This window comes from Eleutherodactylus coqui, chromosome 6 (genome assembly GCF_035609145.1).
Source record: "Eleutherodactylus coqui strain aEleCoq1 chromosome 6, aEleCoq1.hap1, whole genome shotgun sequence".
Lineage (NCBI taxonomy): Eukaryota > Metazoa > Chordata > Amphibia > Anura > Eleutherodactylidae > Eleutherodactylus > Eleutherodactylus coqui.
Window position 1 is genome coordinate 228549576 of NC_089842.1, and position 21986 is coordinate 228571561.

Genomic DNA, 21986 nt, shown 5'->3' on the forward strand with positions numbered 1-21986 from the left:
CTGGCAGCACATGGCATCTGGCACCAGTACTCTGTGAGCTGGTGGTTCTACTAGGGGCATTATTACCATGTGACGCCACGATGACTAAGTTTAGCTAAGTAAACCCCCGACTATAGTAGGTGATGAACAGCCGCCAAAGCACTTGTGCAGTTTTATGAAGCCAGTGCACTAGTGTGATGGGGGCTGGCACGATGTTAAAAGAGGCCATCACCAGCTGGCAACCCCATAGAGGAAACATGGCACATTAGAGCTCAGCGCCACGTGGGTCAGTGCATTATTCTATAGTGGGTGGGCCACAGAAAACTAGCCCATACTTTGCTGTGACCCCACCCTGTACATCATAGAAGACCAGCCTTGGCTAGTGCCTATAGGGGGCAGGAGAGAACCAAGAAACCCTCTGACTTTTGAGGTTTGTGGAGTTGACCATGACGGAGGAGAGATAAGGTCCGGGTTGCTCTAGGAGGAGGAGAAAGCACTTTCACGTTCTGGTTTTTATTTTTTTTTAAGAGTCCAGTGAATCTACCAACATAGAGGACCCCCGGCCCCTACTGGTGTAACACAGACAACCGCGACAGCTCTGCCGAAATTGGCTGGGCTTACCACCCACCAGAATTAAAGGGGCAGTGCAGGCAAAGTTGCAGCCATTGGGGGAGGGGAGTTTGTGATGCTGAAGCCTCAGGCCCAACCAAGGATTATTTCTTCTTTCTACCGTAAACCACTGATACAAGAGAGGCGCTCTTCTGTACCTCGCTAACCGAGCAGCAGGGTGGCCATGGTGTCGGTATTTTTGTGCCATGTGGGGTGGAGGAGGCACGTTATATACAGGCAGCGTCGTCTTTCTACATGCGGTTGGGTCCTGGGGGCGGGGCTACGTGTCATCATCATCATCATCGCCAGCGGTTACATCAGTAAGGCAGTCTTGGAGAAAATGTCAGATTGTCCCAGGCGACGCGTTTCGGAGTCATCCGGCAATGTACGAGCTGACCGGTGGCAGGGTTGTGCAGATTGGAGCCACCTTATAGCCTCTACCCGGACGTCCTGGCCGAGCCAACAACGGGGGCCGACCTCCTGCTGCACGCTACGTCGTCTGCTACAGGTCACATGATCAGGCACTGCTCACCGCTGGCACTTCCGGAGTTAAGGTTCATACCCTCCAGATCGAAATTCAAACCGGGCGGCTGAAAAGAAAGTTACAGAAAACTCAGAGTGAATATATCTTATACTCCAAGCACACCCAAAGCAGCACTCACATTTCAGCAGGCTTTTTAGCTACAATGCAACTATGGGAATGCAGCTCTGGATGCGACTAGAGAATAAGGTTAATAAAAGTAGCATTCTACATGAAAAAAAGTTTAAGAATTTTGAATGCTGCTCTGGATGTGACATCAGTTTAAGGCCGGCGTCACAAGGGTATAAGTGCATTTACACCACGTATTTGTGCGTATAAAGTTTTACTGCTATTTGGCCACTATGACTAGATCTGGGGTGTGCAGCTTTAGTTGGAACTGGAGTATTGTGAATATAGTGGAGAATATAAAATTATGAATGCTGCTCTGGAGGTAACTGCAGTATAGAAATAGCGCATACTGCTACAAAACTGGGGTATAAGATTTGGAAATACAGCTCTGGATCTGACTGGAGTATAAGAATTATGAATGCCGAAACAGGGATGACAGGAGCATGAGAAGTGGAAACGCAGCTCTGTATGTGACTAGAGTATAATGTTTGTGGATACAGCTTTGTGAATGGAGTATTAGAATTATGAATGCTGCTCTGGATAGGACTTCAGTGTAAAAATAGTGAATTCTGCTACGACTAGAATTGTAGTTAGAAGAACTGGAAACGCAGCTTTGAATGTGACTGGAAAAAAAGGCCTGGCATACAGTATAAGAATGCAGCTCTGGATGTGACCGGAGTATCATAAAATAGCTTCACATCTAAAATGGGAGTACACTATTAAAAAATTTGAAAGCTGCAGTGTTAGAAGTGGAGTGTGAGATCTGGATGCAAATAGACCATAAAAGCTTATGGATACAGCTTTGCATGTGAATGGAGTATAATTGTTACAAATGCAGCTCCGGATGCAACTACAGTACAAGAATAATGGATTCTGCTACGACTGAAACTGCGGTATAAGAACTGAGCATACAGCTTTGAATGTGACTGTAGTATATGAATTCTGCTCTGGATGTGACTGGAGGCCGACCCTGTGGCTACATTTCAGCCAGAGGTCTTCGGCACACACAAGGTTAACTCTCCGACGGGCTTCACCTCCTCTTCTTGGGATGCAGAGTTAGTAAACAAGCTGCAAGACGGAGCCAAGAAGCCAAAACTGGTCAGAGCAGAGCAGATGTCTCCGTCACAGCGAGCCAGGGCCCTCAAATAGAACGCGGCGGAGTACAGTGGGGGCGGGACTTAAAGGGGAACGATACCCATCATCTATTTATACCCAGGGAGCATCAGAATCCGTGCGTTCAGGGGGAGCATGCCCCAAAACCCTACAGCTGAGCTATCACCGCACCAGGGACTGTCTAGTACCCAGAATGCAATGCAGCCAGGATCACCGCTCTGGCAAAACTGCAGCTTTAGAGGTGACTGGAGCAAAAGAGATGATGCTACTTAGGATCAGTTTAAGATCAAGAATTCAACCTTTCAGGTAGATGAGATTGTACAGACATGCACCGCTCGCAGCTGAAGCAACGTACCGAGTCTCCGGCCAGCTCCTTGGGGGGGTGCCCTAGCTCCTGGAGCTGCAAAATAACAGAAGTAGTATTTAGTACCTGCTCCCCGTGGCCACGGTCAAGAGTGCCGCCCCCTCCCAGCATCTCCCACAGCCGCTCGTTAGCCAATTCTTGCAGCCCAAGACAAGAACGCCGCTCCTACACCTCCTTCACGCTCCACCCAGTTCTTATTGCCCCAGACAAGCGTGCTCCTCTCTCCCCTGTCTTACTGCGCCAACAAGAGCACCTCTCCTCACCCTCGATCGTGCTCTCCCTAATTCTTGCTGCCCCAGCCAAGAGCACCACTGCCTCCCAGCGGTCCTGGGGCCCCAGACGAGAGCGCCGCTCCCTCCCAGCAGCCCCAGACGAGAGCGCCGCTCCCTCCCAGCAGCCCCAGACGAGAGCGCCGCTCCCTCCCAGCAGCCCCAGACGAGAGCGCCGCTCCCTCCCAGCAGCCCCAGACGAGAGCGCCGCTCCCTCCCAGCAGCCCCAGACGAGAGCGCCGCTCCCTCCCAGCAGCCCCAGACGAGAGCGCCGCTCCCTCCCAGCAGCCCCAGACGAGAGCGCCGCTCCCTCCCAGCAGCTCCAGACGAGAGCGCCCCTCCCTCTCAGCAGCCCCAGACGAGAGCGCCGCTCCCTCTTAGCAGCCCCAGACGATAGAAATACGTTCACGCTCCACCTAATTCTCACTGCCCCGACAAGAGCGCCGCTCCCTCCCAGCGTTCCAAGACGAGAAATATACCCCACACTCGTTCATGCTCCCCCAACAAGAGCACTGCTCCCTCCCATTTGTGCTCCTCATGAATATTGTTGCTTTCAACAAGAGCACTGCTCCCCACCCATGGTTGCACTCCCCCCTCATTCTTGCTGGTCCAGACAAGAGTGCTGCTCCGCCTCCGGACCCCCCCAGACATCGCGCTCTCCTCTTCCTCCCCCCACACACCGCGCTCTCTTCTCTCCTCTTCTCCCCCCAGACACCGCGCTCTCTTCTCTTCTCCCCCCCTGGACCCCCCCATAGGCGCCGCTCCCCTTCTCCGCCGCCGCCCCCCATAGGAGCCGCTCCCCTTCTCCGCCGCCGCCCCCTATAGGCGCCGCTCCCCTTCGCCGCCGCCGCCCCCCATAGGCGCCGCTCCCCTTCGCCGCCGCCGCCGCCCCCCGTAGGCGTCGCTCCCCTTCGCCGCCGCCCCCCGTAGGCGCCGCTCCCCTTCTCCGCCGCCGCCCCCCGTAGGCGCCGCTCCCCTTCTCCGCCGCCGCCCCCCGTAGGCGCCGCTCCCCTTCTCAGTCCTCGCCCCCCGTAGGCGCCGCTCCCTTCTCAGTCCTCGCCCCCCGTAGGCGCCGCTCCCTTCTCAGTCCTCGCCCCCCGTAGGCGCCGCTCCCTTCTCAGTCCTCGCCCCCCGTAGGCGCCGCTCCCCTTCTCCGTCCTCGCCCCCCGTAGGCGCCGCTCCCCTTCTCAGTCCTCGCCCCCCGTAGGCGCCGCTCCCCTTCTCAGTCCTCGCCCCCCGTAGGCGCCGCTCCCCTTCTCCGTCCTCGCCCCCGTAGGCGCCGCTCCCCTTCTCCGTCCTCGCCCCCGTAGGCGCCGCTCCCCTTCTCCGTCCTCGCCCCCGTAGGCGCCGCTCCCCTTCTCCGTCCTCGCCCCCGTAGGCGCCGCTCCCCTTCTCCGTCCTCGCCCCCGTAGGCGCCGCTCCCCTTCTCCGTCCTCGCCCCCGTAGGCGCCGCTCCCCTTCTCCGTCCTCGCCCCCGTAGGCGCCGCTCCCCTTCTCCGTCCTCGCCCCCGTAGGCGCCGCTCCCCTTCTCCGTCCTCGCCCCCGTAGGCGCCGCTCCCCTTCTCCGTCCTCGCCCCCGTAGGCGCCGCTCCCCTTCTCCGTCCTCGCCCCCGTAGGCGCCGCTCCCCTTCTCCGTCCTCGCCCCCGTAGGCGCCGCTCCCCTTCTCCGTCCTCGCCCCCGTAGGCGCCGCTCCCCTTCTCCGTCCTCGCCCCCGTAGGCGCCGCTCCCCTTCTCCGTCCTCGCCCCCGTAGGCGCCGCTCCCCTTCTCCGTCCTCGCCCCCGTAGGCGCCGCTCCCCTTCTCCGTCCTCGCCCCCGTAGGCGCCGCTCCCCTTCTCCGTCCTCGCCCCCGTAGGCGCCGCTCCCCTTCTCCGTCCTCGCCCCCGTAGGCGCCGCTCCCCTTCTCCGTCCTCGCCCCCGTAGGCGCCGCTCCCCTTCTCCGTCCTCGCCCCCGTAGGCGCCGCTCCCCTTCTCCGTCCTCGCCCCCGTAGGCGCCGCTCCCCTTCTCCGTCCTCGCCCCCGTAGGCGCCGCTCCCCTTCTCCGTCCTCGCCCCCGTAGGCGCCGCTCCCCTTCTCCGTCCTCGCCCCCGTAGGCGCCGCTCCCCTTCTCCGTCCTCGCCCCCGTAGGCGCCGCTCCCCTTCTCCGTCCTCGCCCCCGTAGGCGCCGCTCCCTTCTCAGTCCTCGCCCCCATAGGCACCGCTCCCTTCTCCGCCCTCGCCCCCATAGGCACCGCTCCCTTCTCCGCCCTCGCCCCCATAGGCACCGCTCCCTTCTCCGCCCTCGCCCCCGTAGGCACCGCTCTCCTTCCCGTTCTGACTGCCCAGACAGGAGCACTACCTCCCGCCCATCTGCGCTGTACATTTCGGTTACCTGCTGCATAAGATCCATGATGGCTTCAAATCTGGTGGCCTCGTCCCCCGACGTCTCGGTCTCAAAGTGCCGGCAGATCCTGGCCATGAGGTTGTGCTGCTCCTGGTACTTGCGGTACTCCTCGGGGGGCAGCGTGTCCTGATGTGTCTGCAGCCACTCTGGGAACTGGGCGGCAGGAGGAGAAGCAAGACGACGTTAGAGCGCCCTACCCGCTCTCATGTATCACACCTCTACCTGTTGCCCACGGCAACCAGTCACAGCGGCTTTCATTTTTCCCCACAAGTTTATAAAATGAGAGCTGAGCTCTGATTGGCTGCTAGGGGCAACAAGTACATCTTACTGTTAGACCGGTTTCATAAATGGGGACCAGTGTATCACCAAGAAAGCTGGGTGACAACCAATATGGCCGCCAGTACCAATCCTACACGGTGGGAGCGGCGGCCATATTAGTTGTCCCCCAGGATGCGGTCACCTTCTCAGTGATCTCCTTGAGGGACGGGTACAGGACATCCTTGGACAGCAGGTTCTGCATGATGTTCTGCATGAAGGGCAGGATGTTCCCCTCGCCCTCCAGCTCCTCCATGCCCAGACCCTCCATGGCACGGGACAGCTCCTCCTCCGACAGGCTGGAGTTCTGCAAGGAAACACACGAGGGCAGAGGGGCATCAGCGGGCACTGTGGAGGCGAGGCAAGATGGCAGCCCCAAGGGGGTACATCTCTTACCTGCAGGTCGTTGGCGTTCTTCGCCAGTCCTGTCAGCGTCTCCTTCAGACAAGATGTAAATTCCTGCTGGGAACCTTCATCGCTTCCTGTCGGGAAAAGCAAATTCACCTTGTAGACTCAAGAGGCGGCAGAAGCAGCCCGACAACAGCCCGAATGGTGGCCAGAGGGGGTAAAGAAGACATGGCAGCCGCTCACACATTATTCTTGGGCTGCAGCATGGCATCCGCCCGCTATTCCAGCCCTTGCTTGCGGTGCAGTGACAATCTTAACATAGGACTGCAGACACTGATGGCAGGGTGGCAGCGTGATGTGGGTGTCTGTACGGGCAGCAGGGAGGCGGAGCCTACTAGCTACACGCCATCATACTCACAGGTGCCCTTTGCCCCTCTCTTACCCACTTTCCCGGCGGCCTCGGACAACTTCTGGAACTGCTCGACGAGGTGCGGCTCCTCCTCCGCCAGCTCCTTCATGGCCTTCTCGAACTCCTCGGTGGCCTGCGCCGCCAGCTCACTGCTAAAGAGCTCCTGGAAGAACTTCTCCTGAGACGTGAAGAGGGCATCCTGGCGGGAGAGGAGAGCGCTAAGACGGCGTGCACACAGGGAGCGGGGGACAGCGGGGGGCACTAACCTTAGCTGCATCAGCGGGCGGCCTCTCGGACGGGGCGGGTTTCGCGGTTTGGTTGGACGTCGCTGCGGGAGGAGGAGGAGGGCGACCGGTCTTCTCAAAGTCATCAAGCGCACCTGTCACATAACAGAGGAGAAGGAGAACACGGCCGACATGCTGCGGGTTACTAGTCCTCCCATCAGCTGACACCACAGAGCAATAGCTCACAGTCAGTCAACACAAGACCTCCATACAATGTGCAGAATAGCTGACACCAGAGAGCAATAGCTCACCGTTAGTCAACACATGACCTCCATACAAGGTGCAGAATAGCTGACACCAGAGAGCAATAGCTCACCGTTAGTCAACACATGACCTCCATACAAGGTGCAGAATAGCTGACACCAGAGAGCAATAGCTCACCGTTAGTCAACACATGACCTCCATACAAGGTGCAGAATAGCTGACACCAGAGAGCAATGGCTTATTCTGATGTGTCAGTCAGGTGCTATCGCTCCATACCCCCTGACATCAGAGAGCCATAGCAGAGCTATAAGTCTCAGCATGCCCAAAGGTTGAGCAAGTTTAGAGTACTAGCTGACACCAGAGAACAATAGCAGATGCCAATAACAATCACCCCCACCCGCTACTCAGGTTTTGTCAGCTGTAGAGTAACACCAGAGAGAAGTAGCAGCCCTGCACCCTCTCCCAGCTCTCACTGTCCAGCAGCTCGTCCAGCTCCTTGTCTTCTCCCCCAGCTTCGGCCATCTTTCCTGCTTCCTCCGGGCGGGGGCGTGTCCTAGTGACATCGTCACCGCACAGCCAATAGAACGCCCCACTGCAGTAAGGGCAGTGATGCCGCACTGGCCGGCGCCATTTTTAAAAGGCAGACGAAGGTGACAGGGAGGAGCCCTGTGCTGAAGGGGCCGGGCCCAGTAGCTGGCATCACGAGGTGATCGTATCACACTGGTTCTCCACTAGTAAAGAAGAACTCCAGCTCATGCAATAGCTGTGCTTGCTGTAAGTGAATATGAACACCCAGCATGTAAAGCCTTGTCCTCAGCTGGAATCTTGCTGCTGTAGTTTTTGAACATGATGAGGACAAGGTTTTAGCCTCTGAGCGTATTTCCACCCACTGACAGCAGGCACAGGTCGTGAAAATGGCGAGTAATGTAAATACGCTATTTTTTAAAGAAAGTTGCAGAGGTTAATAATATACATGAATCATCTTCACATGACCGGGAGTAGCTGTGTGCGACCCATGTGGTACCAAAGGGCGCTGGCTACTGACCTTAGAGGGCACTAGGTGAGTGTAGTCTGGGGGTGATCGCCCCCCCCAATCCTTAGGTCCGCCTGGGCGGATGATCTTCTTCCTCTGTGTGGCAGCTTCTTGAGTCCCTCCTGGCTCTGTCTGCTACCCTCTGATGCTCCATTGTGCTGCTGTCAGACCATCAACCAATTGCTTAGTTCTGCTACTGTATTCATGTTATGAGCTCGGTTCTGGTGCTGTATTTATGTACTGAGCTTGGGTCTGGGGCTGTATTTATGTACTATGGTTGATTTGTGCTGTATTTATGTAGTATGGTTGATTTGTGCTGTATTTATGCCCTGAGGTTGGTTCTAGTACTGTACTTGTGTAACAACCTTGGTTCCTTGCTGTGTTTATGTTGTGAGCTTGGTTCTGGTACTGTTTTTATGCACTAAAGTTGATTTTTGCTGTATTTATGTCCTGAGGTTGGTTCTGGTACTTTATTTTTGTTACGAGCTTGATTCTGGTGATGTATTTCCATTATAAGCTTGGTTCCTGTGCTGTGTTTATGTTGTGAGCTTGGTTCTGGTGCTGTATTTATGTACTGAGCTTGGCTCTGGGACTGTATTTATGTACTAAGGTTGAATTGTGCTGTATTTATATCTTGAGGTTGGTTCTGGGGTATTATTTTATCTTGACGCCACCAGGAAGTCCTGGTGGAGTCAAGATTGACAGGAGAGTGATGCCCCCTTAACGTGATTTGCTGGACAGTTGGCTGGGCTGTAGGTCCTGGCAGCCCAGTAACATACAGCATACTGCAGAATTTCTTTTACATTGAACCGGCAGCCCCGGCTGTATTGCTACATCCGCTGCTGCAAGCGCCCTCCCCGCCACCAGTGCCGCAGAACGCAGCACCCCCCTCTGTGTTTACGCGCAGAGCGGGGATGGCAGCAGGGAGGGCAGACCGGCGTGAAGCACCTTTCCTGGTAAAGGCGGCTGACAAGTGCGGCACCCTGCCAAGAAAAATTGCCAGCGGCAGCATGGGGGGGAGAGACAGTCACAGGCGCTGGCCCCCGACTGCAGGCTTTGACTGCAGGGAGAGCACAGCGGCGCGGGACAGTCGCTGACATGGCTCCCCTACACAGCTGTAGCACTGCAGGGAGCCAAGTGTGGCGGGGGACTGTCACTCATAGACAGCATATTTTTGCTGTATTTATGTCCTGAGGTTGGTTCTGGTACTTTATTTTTGTTACAAGCTTGGTTCTGGTGAGGTATTTACATTACGAGCTTGGGTCCTGTACTGTGTTTATGTTGTGAGCTTGGTTCTGGTGCTGTATTTATGTACTAAGGTTGACTTGTGCTGTAACCCCATGACAGCCCCCCATCTCATGGTGGCAGCAAAACAAATGACAGATTCATCATTGCACTCCAAGCATGCTCAGAGTGTGGCAACCATGCTCTGCCTGTTTCTCATTGCATCGAGCATCTCTGGAGCGCATACCCAGGTCATTCATCATTACTGGGTCACGCTCTATCCAGGAGTGTGTTTGCCGCAGCCCAAACGTTTGCAGAGTTGGAGGAGGATCACAAATGTGGCGCGCCCAGCGTTCAGGTCACCATTGTCACGATTATCCTCCATATTGCCAGACAGTGAATGGATGAGACGTACAGAGCAGTGCCAACATCCGGCTGGGACGTCCTCACCACGGTGGTGTTCTAGGCGACCGCATCAGTTTTATTGACCAGTGAAGTAGTTTGCTGTTGGAGGTGAAGCTTGAAGTTTTTTGGCTCTGATGTAAACTTTGTAGTGGGGCCCCTGGCAGTAACGTGTCACTTACAGACCTCCTATGTAGCAGAGGGGCCTACGGATCCTCTCTGACTCCACGACGTGACTGTTACCACTGACCCCCTCTAGCGTACCTTCCACCGCCCACATTCCAGCGAGACGGTCCTGATTTTTGGGTGCGTCCCATTATAAACTATTATCTGCCACCTCAGGACGTAGATGTGAGTGCAGTCAGGGGCGAACATAAGAGCACAGCACAAACCTGCAGGGCTCTGTGAGCAGCATAGCTCCACACCTCCCCGTCTCCTGCTCTACAGCGCCCCTACCCAGTGCAGGAGACGGGGAGGAAGCAGGCTATGCCAAACATGGAGCTGCAGTGTGTCCTACACCAGCAAAAGAAACTTTGTCCTCTGCCAACTGGAGTTTCAGGGGACCGGGTAAGTTGTGGACTAAAGGGGGCAGGGGAGCTATTACTTTGAGTGGGCACATTTGAACACCATTACTTTGAAGGGTCGCATGGGCACTATTACTTTGAGGGGGAACAGAGGTGCACTATTATTTTAAGGGGTCACATAGGGGGCCTATTACTTTGAGAAGCACATTGTGGCAGGGTTACAGATTTTGAGGGGTCACAGATGGGCACTAGTATTTCTAGGGGTCACAAAAGGGCACTTTAAGGGGGCAGAGAGTGGCACTATTAAGGAGGGTAGAGATTGGCGCTATAGTACAGAGTGGCACTACTAAGAGGAGGGCACAGAGTGGCACTATAGTATGGAGGGGCACTATTACTTTGAGGGGGCACAGTGTAGCAGGGTTACAGGTGTGTTACAAGGTAGTAACCTGCCTACGTGTGCTTGCAGGTGTAGTCCCTCTTTTGGTGCACGGTCATCTCCGTGATTTATGATCTACGATCACAGCCAGAATAAACATGAAGACGTCACCCTCACTAAATATAAACTTTATTCCGTTAGTACCTTTCACCATTCCTAGCAATAAACACAGAGCCTGAGCCGCCATATTACGGCTGGCACGGTAATCGCTTCAAATTGTCGCAGAACTGATGACGTCATGCGTTCCTTTGCTTCCCATTAGGTATAGAATTATATGGGCTCCTCTAATTGGCTGATTCCAACCTGGCTCTTCTATGCTGCATTCTGATTGGTCCTGTCGCTCGCCGCTCTGCGGTCGCTTGCTCTCGCCTTGGTCTTCAGACTCATCCAGCCGCTGACCGATTTGTAAGACCAGCAAGATGAGCCTGGCGGAGAGCAGAGCGCCTCGTAAGACGGCTGGAAACCGCCTGTCCGGTCTGCTGAACCGGGAGGAGGAGGATGAGTTCTACAAGACTACGTACGGAGGCTTCAACGAGGTTAGTTTACTCACAGCCGGACACGCTGTGAACTACATCTCCCAGCATGCCCTAATAGAGCTCGCAGCTATCACTGTGCATGCTGGGACTTCTAGTCCTAAATCCCCTGCCCATCCATCTCTCCTGCAGCTATGGCTGTGTGTCAGTCTTTACTGTCCTTGTAGCATTGTGTTCATGCAGCAGGAGGCTCTGGATGAGCATCCGAGACGACTGCTCGGATGCAGAAGAAAGCCGAGTCCTTAGTTCCCAGGGGAGCTGGTGAGCCCAAACCGACCTTATGGGGGCGCCTACCCCCTGAGTGAGCTCTTGGTTGCTGCCGCCGCTCACTCTGACGTTCCTCCCGCAGGAGTCCGGCGACGAGGAGTACAACGATGATCGGGACGCCAGCGAGGATGAAGTGGATTCGGACTTTGACATCGACGAGGGTGACGAGCCGGCCAGCGACCACGAGGAGGACGAGCCCAAGCGCAAGCGGAGAGTGGTGACCAAGGCGTATAAGGTGAGCGCCAGTCAGCACGGCTGCCCAGTCTACATTAACCCCTTAATGACTGGCCTGCCTTGTGCCTCATTGGCGCCATCCTGAGGCACACGGCACCGCCGGAATGTACTTTATTAATTTTTTGTTTATTTTTTTATTTATTTTTTTTTAATTTAGGCATTTATTTATTTATTTTTTTTTTTACTGAACTGCCCATGTACGATAAATGACATCATCTCGCTGTCTGGATCGTAATGAACGCGGTCATACCGATCATCCGTATTTTTTCCCTTCTGGATTTTAGCCATTTAAAAAAGGTTTTCGTAGGGCCAAAAAGCAAAAAAATGTGTTTTTTTTTTTTTTGTTTTTTTATTGGGGGGGGGGAGGTTATTATTATTATTATTTTTTTTAATTTTGAACTTCAGTGAGTCCTTCTTCTTTTTTACACTTTTTATTTTATTTTTTTTTAATCCCTGGAGGGGGCCTGAAGATGGGATCATTCATTTACTAGGATAGTACACTGCATTACTTATGTAGTGCATTCTACTAAGCCTATGACAGCAGCCTAGTAGGCGGAGTTACATGGCGGACATGGAGGCCTTTGTCAGGCATCCGGCTGCCATAGGAACCCATTGGTACCTTGTGATTGCACTGCGGGGTGCCGATGGGTGACAGAAGGAGCCCCCTCCCCCTGTCATCTCCTTACATGCTGCAGTTGCTGAGTATTGTGGAATGTAAGGTGTTAAACTGCCAGGAATGGAGGCTTGTCTCCTCACGGCTGTTAGAGCAGGAGCCCCGCTGTCAGGAGTCAGTCAAGCCACCACATTTAAAAAGATGTGCAGGTTTAAAGCCCATCGGTGAGGTCAGTAAAAAAGGCGGATTGGTCCTCACTAAGGTATTCATGGATGTAGGATCCTACTCTACCCAGATAGCCGACTCAGTGGAATAACCTCAGTGTGGAAACCATCAGCATTTTCAAGCGGACTTGCTAATGGTACCATCAGTAGGGTCTAGCTGCTGACTGGAGCGTGTTAATGCTTAGGGGACTCTGTGCCGCCCAGATATCCATCCCTGTGGAAACCATCAGAACTTGCTGACGGTTTCCACTGAGATGCTGGTTGGCTAAGAGCAGGTGATGTAAGTGCTGATCTGCGGCATGCGTGAAGTACCAACTGCTGTCTCAGCGTGCGGCTAGTTTCAACTTCTTCAGTTTGAGGGGGAAAGAAAAGCGCTGTTAGAGCGGCCATTTTTTTTCTTACGGTTCGGAGACTAAAGTTATAGAGCGAAGATCGCCGAAGTATGGTGAATATAATGCGAGGAGAGAACACCGAGCAGCCAGAACATTAAGACCAGTCAAGTCTTCTAGCTGAGCCGGGAAGCAGAAGCATATGTGGTGGCTAGAACCTACCAAAAGTAGTCCAAGGAAGGCCAGCCTGTGACCGGCGGCAGGGTGACGGGTGCCCCATGTGTGTGGGGTGAAGGTGCCAGTCTGCGCCGATCCCACAGGAGAGCGACTGTAGGATAGAAGGCTGTCCGATCACACAGGACATCGCAGCTCACACTAGGCTAGGACCACAAGGCAACTGTTAGGGGGATTCACAGAAGTGAGACCTGAAATGACCCGGTTTTCTGCAGACGTGGGGGCACCAAGGTTGTTTTAGAACATTCATCAAGAATTAAAAACTTTTTTTAATGTCTTTTCTTTGCCGTATTCTGCCCCTCAGGAACTTTTCTTTTAACGGTTGACTAGTGTCGCTGTGCGGGGGCTCGTTGTTTTTGGGAATGGACACACAGGCGCCCCTGGTTCGTCGAGCTTCCTCACAATGGCCTCCTGTCACCGGGGCAGCATTAGTAGTATGGTGGGGGAGGGTGAAACGGCTGCTTCTTGTTGCCGTGTCTTTAAGAAAAAAAAAAAAAAAAAAGATGGTGGCGTGAAGAACTACGTGCTGTGAGAGTGATGCGCGTGGGAATGTCCCCTGCAGGGCCCATAGCTAATGACAGCCGTCCGGTGGCCCCATTGCTGGTCATTACCCCCTCTGTTTCGGTCAGGATGCACTCAGGGTTGTCGTCTCCTTTCCTCCATAGGAACCAATTCAACTTCTGAAGCCGAAACCCAAACCCAAATCGGATGCCGCGTCCAGCAGCACACCAAAAAGCCGACCGGAGAGGCCTCCCCCGCAGGAGACCACAGAGGACAGTGCAGAAAGTAAGTGGGATATAAGGTGTGCATTGTCTTAATTTCTTGAGTGCTATGATCTATTGCTTGCTGTTATCAGCCAGTAGGACAGCTGTGTCTGTAGTGTTTATATCTGGTCCTTGGGCATCCAGTCCTGAGGGAAGCCACTGAACTTACCTTTTCCCACCAGGCCGTAAGCAGATGCGTCAGTCTACCACAGAACACACGCGGCAGACCTTCCTGCGGGTGCAGGAGCGGCAGGTGCAGTCCCGCAAGAAGAAAGGCCCGCACCCCGACAGGCCGCTGACCCAGGAGGAGCTGCTGGAGGAGGCCAAGATCACAGAGGAAATCAACATCCGCTCGCTGGGTACGCATGTAATGCCGGCCGTAACGCTGATTATGGCTGTTGACCATTTAAATGTATCGATTTTATAATGTCCCAAACGGCTGGTTGGGTGCCGCCCGGATGTCATGGCATCCCTGAGCCTTCTGGTGACCCCTATGGCTGCCATGAGTGATTGCCTATTAAGCCCTGCCTGTTGCACGTCTTAATAGTTTGCAGGTCACCATTGCATGAGTGATTGGAAGGTCCCTATCCTATGGAGACCATGAAAACCTAATAAAAAGTAAAAAAATGTTTCCATTATTGCAAAAAATCTGACATTTAAAAACAAACAAAAAAAAAAACTTCCCAGTCGTTGCATCAGAAAATAAAAAACGGGGTCTGAGCAGCGGCTTCCACTCCAGCCCCGTCGTATCCCGGCACTAACAGCCGACACTTCCTGGAAAGCCCCTTTTAAGGTGCTCAGCCCAGCTGTCGGAACCCCAACAATCCTGTAGATAGTGGATAACCTACCATCATAGCACAAGCCCTTTAATTTAGTGGCATTCCCCTTTAATGATCCTATGGCCCAGCAGTCTCCGCCCGCTGCCTCTTTTCTTAACCCTTTCCAATCCAATCCTGGTTTTCCTAGGGGGCTTACTCTTTTTCTGCTGTTATACAACGGCGCTATCTGCTGGCTAAAGCCAGTACTGCATGAGGTGACACGTTGGATGGGCTCTGACAGCAGAGAGGCTGGCAATATACAGTAAGAGAACCCCGACGGATGTCTTCCAACATCAGAGCTGCACAGCCTTAAATCATAATGTCTTTAGACGTCAGACAGTGGATTGGAAAGGGTTACATTTATTTCTCTCATTGCAGAAAATTACGAACGCTTAGAGGCCGACAAGAAGAAGCAAGTGCAGAAGAAGCAGAGATACGTCGGGCCGACCATCCGCTACCACTCGGTGGCCATGCCGCTCATCACGGACATCACCGTGAAGGAGGAGAACGTAGACGTGGAAGGGTGAGTGGTCCTTTAGTCAAAGCCACGTTTCTCCCGTGAGAACCAACATGGCCACTATGATTGCCCCCAAAGGGGTTGTAATTGGCTTTCCCAGATTTCTGCTGACATCCCCTGCTCTGGGGTCTTTATATCAGACGAGCGGCCATATTGGTTGTCACCCAGCATACTGAGGCACCCACTGTTTTCCAGGTTGGAGCAGGAGCAGACCGGTGACTCCACTGCGCCCCCTCTCAGCAAGTGCTCCCGCACCTTCATCACCTTCTCGGATGACGAGGGTTTTGAGCGTGTTTTCCCCAGGAACAAAGTCAAGCTTCCTGTCCGAGAGCTGTGCCCGGTCACCCACAAGCCCGCCCAGTACAGGGACCCCATTACTGACATCCCCTATTACAACGCCCGCTCCTTCAAGATCATCCGAGAGGCTTACAAAAAGTACATCACCGCCCACGGCCTGCCCAACGCCGCCATGGCGGCCGCTTCCATGGGTCCCACGGCGACGCAGGACACCAGTCAGCGGAACACTCGGCAGAAGATAGTGATCAAACAGAGCGTGCCGACAACCTGACCTCCCACGGCTGCCCGGATGTCCGAGGAGCGCGATACGGAACACTCAGCACCTAAGCTGGTTTATTGGGGGTTTTAGTTTTTGTTTTTTTTTTCCTTTTTCTATAAAATAAATTATTTTCAGGACCAAAAACCTTCTGTGTGACGTCTGCCGGAGCGGTAAATCTGCCGTAGATCATCCATCCATGGGAACTCTTGTGGGTCGGGAGGCGAGACGGCGGATCAGAATGTAATTCAGCTGAGCTCAGTGTTTTTGTCTATACTTGCGTGTTGGAGTCGCGCGTCACGTAGTTTTACACCACAAACAAATTAATCCACCCCAAAATCCGCATGTCGTACATTCACATTTGTAGTGGAATCTCTCGTCTTCCGCCGCCGTGATCTGAATTGGTTTCCAATGGGTTCTTTCACATAAGAGATGTTTTGTAGCCTGAAAAACCCATTGGAAACCATGAGCTTCACGGACATGCGAAGTCGTGCGTTTTTTTTTTTTTCTTTTTTTTGTGTAGCCGTGTGAATAAGGCCTTAAGGCTCCATGTCCACGAGGAAAATCAGGCCTGCTACGGATTCTCCATGGAGAATCCATAGCGGGTCCCTCCTGCCCCGCGGACATGAGGGCTGAAAATAAGAATAAATCAGAATTAACTCACCTTTCGCCCGCTTCGGATCTTCCCTTCGCCGCAGCGTCATCTTCTCTGCGTCGCGGCCGGATTTTCTTTCTTCGGCCCGGCGGATGCACAGGGCACGTCAGTGACGTGCCCCGCGCATGCGCCGGCCTGAAGAAAAAAGATCCAGCCGTGACGGAGAAAAGATGGCGCCGCGGCGAAGGGAAGAACCGGAGCAGGTGAGTAAATTCCGATTTTGGTCTCCCGCGGATCCGGACGGCTTCCATAGGCTTCAATAGAAGCCCGCGGGAGCCGTCCCCGCTGGAGACCTGCACGAAAATGGAGCATGCTCCAGATTTTTTTCATGCTCCATTTTTAAAAAAAATCACTTTTATTGACCATCCGCGGGTATTTATCTACCCGCGGGTGGTCAATGCATCCCTATGGGGTGCGGATCCGCGGGCAGGAGAAGAGTTAAAATCCGCTGCGGATTTTAATTCTTCTTTTGCCCGTGGACATGAGGCCTAAAGGTTTCTCCTTCCCACTGTCAAAAAGGTTATCGAAACTTTCTTTCTTTTTTTTTTTTTTTGTGGGACGGATTTCTCAGTTCTACTTAATGCATTGGCGACAATGTCACGATAACGTTATTGACAGGGATACATTTTTAAATAGTTTTTATAGTTTTTGTTGGGCTGTTTAAAAAATAAATCTTAAAAGATAACATTTTGGAGGCTGCAATCTTCTGAACGCTATAAAAAAAAAATTTTTCCTTTGGGGCCGCGCACAGCAGGGGGCAGGGAACCTGGCGGTGGAGCCGCGCACAGCAGTGGGCAGTGGAGCCCTGCACAGTTGGGAGTGGGGAGAGGTGAGTATATGCTGGTTAGTTAAGTTACTACACGGGAAAAGAGGTTTGTTAAAATAACAACTTGGACAACTCCTTGAATTTTTTTTTTTCTTGAGGACATGGTGCCAAAAAAAAAAAATGTAATTTTGGCTTTTTTTCCCCCTATTTTCTTTGACAGCAATATCAAATGTGTGGGGTTAATTTTGCTTTTGTTTTGACTTTCATTAGAAATGTGGGAAAAGATTCTTGAATGGGAACTTTGCCAGCAGTACCAATCTTGGCCACTGGAGTAAGAACAGAGCTATTTACTTCCTGCAGAAATTAGCTTGGTACATGAGCATTGCCATCCTGGCGAACAGCTGATTGGCCGGAGCCTGTTGCCTGCGACCCTTGCCAATGTACTATTGATGACTTATGCTCCAGGACAGTCCATCAATAATTTTTACCCCCTTTCATAGGCAGTGCTGAAAAGTACTGCAATACAGAAGTATAATATATAAAGTGATCAAGTCCAAAAACAAAAAAATATATATTTTTTTTAACAGCAATCATGGGGAAAAATGCCATTTTTACCATGGAAACCTAAACACCATAAAAGTACATCCTATTATAATATTACTCTATTTAGCAAGGTGAATGCTGGGAAAAAACATTATACATACAATGCCATCCATGGAATAATAGTTATAGGGGTCAAAAATGGTGACAATTATAATATACTGTATATATTTTAACCCTTTCCAATCCACTGTCTGATGTCTGCAGACATTATGATTTAAGGCTGTACAGCTCCGATGTTGGAAGACGTCCGTCAGGGTTCTCTTACTGTATATTGTCAGCCTCTCTGCTGTCGGAGCCTATCCAACATGTCACCTCATGCAGTACTGGCTTTAGCCAGCAGATAGCGCCATTGTATAACAGCAGAAAAAGAGTAACCCCCCTAGGAAAACCAGGATACAAATTGGGTTGGAAAGGGTTAATATATATATATATATATATATATATATATATTTTTTTTTTTTTGCTGTAAAACCTAGGAGCTGCACATTTATCTGCAGAGTAACCGTACTGAGCCGCAGGACAAAGTAAACATAACGCATCCCACACCGTGAACACAGGAAGAACAAAAACCAGCAATGTTTTTCAGTTCATGAAATAGTTCCAGTAAACAATAGAATCGTCCCGCAGGGAGTGCGCCCTCGTGTGGACGGAACAGGATAGAGGTTATAGCGCCTGGAATGGGGGGAAAAAAACAAAAATGACGAACTGTAAAATCTGCGTTGTGGAAAGTGTTAATGTTCCCTACAGTAGGTGGTCCTCTAGGTGTAGGTTGGGGGCTCCTACTAGGGGGAGGTCTTTAGGCCAGGGGTGTCATCCTCCATGTCAGCATTCTGGGTGCTGTCACAGGGCTGGTGATAAGGGCTCGCTCACATGGGGGAATTCGTGCATCGTGTTATGTGCGTATTTTGTACATGCATAATGCAGAGAGGACCCCCTACCCCCCCATTGATTTGCATTGAGGCACTCGGAGACGGATTTTCACGCGCTTGCAAAAAGGAAACGAGAGAAACCCAGCATGTCCCATTTTGGTCTGTATTATGGCCAAAATTGCCCATTAAAGTCTATGGGATCGTGTAAATGCACATGCAGTACGTACGTGTTTACACGTGAATGCAGGAGAAATCTCCGGGGGTTCATCGGGGGGTTTCGTTTTGTTTTGCACATGTGAAAAATACAGGGAATATGCACGCAAAAAAAAAGTAAAAAAGCACAAATAGGCCCAGATATGCTGTGAAGAGGCACAATATCGGTCACGGACTTTAAACGGCATCCGCCCGTGTGAAGGATCCCTGACTGTAGCTACTCCTTACATGGCGGTGCAGCTCTACACACTGAGGGACATCAGGTACACGGGCGGATCCACGTCAGGCGTCCGCCCCAGGATCCGCCCATAGTATGCCGAGGGATTCTTCCTGCACGTGAGTGGAAACCAATTGTGGTTTCCGTTCATGGAGGAAAAATCGCAGCATGCTCCATTTTTGCGCTGATGGCTTCCATTGAAATTAATATTGCGGAAAGGTCGCAGATTCCGCATCGTCACTAGACGTTTAAAAAAAATTATCTGTACTGCGCATGTATAACGGCGAGCCATACAGACCAACCACAGCGGAGATGAAGAAAAAGAAAAGCGGGCAACGCGGATACTACTTCTGCCAGGGCTGGACTCCGCATGCGGACTCCGACCCGTCTGTTTGCGGGCGGCCTTAATGGGGTTTCTTTCCGTCCACCTCTCCAGCGCTGCGCTTTCCTACCTTGGCGGGTGGCTAGGGTGCCCGGGTAGGGTTGTCAGAGCTGAGCCACCACTGATAAGCTGGTGATGAGAGCAGGGTGGAGGAGCTCAGTATCCAAGATGGCCCCCACTCCCTGTGCTGGCGCTGCCCCTTCTGGCGAGCGCTGGCTGTGAAAGGGCAGAGCCGGTCCTTCTTCATCCGGACCTCGTGGCAGGCCTGGAGTCTGACGTGGTTCGGCGGGTCTACTGAGGACTGGACAGCCAGTAATGGTGTCCGCACACCTCCCAAGTGATGGACCACTGTCTGCTCACTGGTCCGGCCTGTATATACGGGATGGCGCTATACGCCGCTACAGGTGCAAAAGCCGGAACTTCTTTTATTTTTCTGTCCCCATGGCCGTAAGACGGATGTTTTTACATGCTGAGCTGCAGTACTTAGTGCTATTATTTTTGGATTTATATAATCTATTCTAGATCTAGTATTTCCTTTTTCAGGGCAGGAAGTGAAAACATCAATGCTGCCTTTTTTAGGTTTATTATTTGCAGCATAAAGAACATCATACTTTTTCTGCAAAATTATATTAATAAATAGTGGCGGTACAACAGGGTCCTAGAGCCTCCATGCTCGCCTGTATCACATCTTGTATCCAAGCTAGAGGCGGTACAACAGGGTACTAGAGCCACCATGCCGGTCTGTATCACAGCTTGTATCCAAGCTAGAGGCATTACAACAGGCTACTAGAGCCTCCATGCCCCTCGTATCACATCTTGTATCCAAGCTACAGGTACTGCAACCAGGTACTAGAGCCTCCATGCCCGCCTGTATCACATCTTGTATCCAAACTAGACTGGGTACAACAGGGTACTAGAGCCTCCATGCCGGTCTGTATCACATCTTGTATCCAAGCTAGAGGCGGTACAACAGGGTACTAGAGCCTCCATGTCCCCGTATCACATCTTGTATCCAAGCTAGAGTCGGTACAACAGGGTACTAGAGCCTCCATGCCTGACTGTATCACATCTTGTATCCAAGCTAGAGGCAGTACCACAGGGTCCTAGAGCCTCCATGCCCACCTGTATCACATCTTGTATCCAAGCTAGAGGCTGTACAACAGGGTACTAGAGCCTCCATGCCCACCCGTATCACATCTTGTATCCAAGGTAGAGGCGGTACAACAGGGTACTAGAGCCTCCATGCCTGCCCGTATCACATCTTGTATCCAAGCTAGAGGCTGTACAACAGGGTACTAGAGCCTCCATGCCCTCCTGTATCACATCTTGTATCCAAGCTAGAGGCATTACAACAGGCTACTAGAGCCTCCATGCCTGTATCACATCTTGTATCCAAGCTACAGGTACTGCAACCAGGTACTAGAGCCTCCATGCCCGCCTGTATCACATCTTGTATCCAAACTAGACTGGGTACAACAGGGTACTAGAGCCTCCATGCCGGTCTGTATCACATCTTGTATCCAAGCTAGAGGCGGTACAACAGGGTACTAGAACCTCCATGCCCCCCGTATCACATCTTGTATCCAAGCTAGAGGCGGTACAATGGGGTACTAGAGCCTCCATGTCCCCGTATCACATCTTGTATCCAAGCTAGAGGCGGTACATCAGGGTCCTAGAGCCTCCATGCCCACCCGTATCACATCTTGTATCCAAGCTATATCTGCATTAAATGCTCCTTTTGCTCTAATATTGCATCCTTTCAGTTACTCCTCTAACGACTCCCTGTCTGCATTCGGCATGTAAATGAGTTTTTCAAGCAGGTGACATGGAAGTCACAATGCAATACTGGAAAATGACCACTAGGTGTCTGTCCGAGGACATAAAAATGCGTACACCAGCTGTAGCCTAATGACAGCAGGGTCACACCCCTTTGCAGAAGTATCCCCTTTTGAGGCTTGGTCAGACCCCCCTGACACACAGCCGGCAGGAGAGTCACAAGGTAAGCCTGCTGATATTTTAGCATCCCAAGTTTTTGTTTTAGTAAAAAAAAAAATTGTGCAACTTTTTAAAACAAAATGGGAACTTTTTTCTAAAGTTTTTGTACCTGCAGAGTTGCAAAGTTGGGGCATTTTTAATCAGCTTTATGTCATGAAGTCGCTGCGATCTGCTCCACGGGACTCAGGACTGACCTGTTAGTTTACTGGAACCATGTTTTATGATTTTAATTGTTTTTTATGTAAATTGGCAAAAAAAACATCAACTTTCAGCTGATTTTTGGTGTCCTGCTTGTAGGTGACGTAATATGAGGAAGGTTATTATTACCTCTTTTATATCTGTCCGGTAGTGGTAACGCCATGGGGGGCCGCTGCCAGGAATACCCCAGTCTAGGGACGCTGACCGCACCTCACCATATGTGTGCGCGGCTCCTGGCAGCGCCATTCCTGCACCGAGGAGCCTGCTGGCTACCTAGCATATTTTTAGATTTTTTTTTTTTTTTTACTTTTTTTCATGGCTTTTATTAGCTTTTGGTGAAACTTTTTGGTTTTCCAGAATTTCTAGTCCTACAAATCCCCCCCTTGACATCCAGAAAGCCGGCTGCGCTGGGAGCTTGTGGTGTAAATCCCGGAGTGCAGCGCTGACTTTAGAGCACA

General features: G+C 52.1%; 3 protein-coding genes across 3 annotated transcripts in view; 2 read left to right on the forward strand and 1 right to left on the reverse strand.

Annotated features, from left to right (window-relative positions):
• Window positions 1–476: 476 nt before the first annotated feature.
• PEX19 (peroxisomal biogenesis factor 19) lies at window positions 477–7481 on the reverse strand. The gene is made up of 8 exons (XM_066609040.1): window positions 7399–7481; window positions 6704–6816; window positions 6471–6636; window positions 6077–6162; window positions 5826–5987; window positions 5354–5518; window positions 2706–2750; window positions 477–1178 (listed from the first exon to the last, which is right to left on the reverse strand). The coding sequence occupies exons 1-8, from the start codon at window positions 7445–7447 to the stop codon at window positions 1098–1100; spliced, it is 867 nt and encodes a 288-aa protein (XP_066465137.1). The 5' UTR covers window positions 7448–7481; the 3' UTR covers window positions 477–1097.
• A 3031-nt stretch (window positions 7482–10512) lies between these two features.
• Window positions 10513–15812, forward strand: VPS72 (vacuolar protein sorting 72 homolog). The gene is made up of 6 exons (XM_066609041.1): window positions 10513–11080; window positions 11427–11579; window positions 13644–13764; window positions 13925–14101; window positions 14939–15083; window positions 15273–15812. Exons 1-6 carry the CDS (start codon window positions 10964–10966, stop codon window positions 15643–15645), a joined length of 1086 nt encoding a protein of 361 aa, XP_066465138.1. The 5' UTR covers window positions 10513–10963; the 3' UTR covers window positions 15646–15812.
• A 5440-nt stretch (window positions 15813–21252) lies between these two features.
• TMOD4 (tropomodulin 4) overlaps window positions 21253–21986 on the forward strand; it is a 61643-nt gene continuing 60909 nt past the window's right edge. The window contains exon 1 of the mRNA XM_066609043.1: window positions 21253–21334. The gene's annotated coding sequence lies outside the window, so the exon portion shown is untranslated. The remainder of the gene's footprint in view (window positions 21335–21986) is intronic.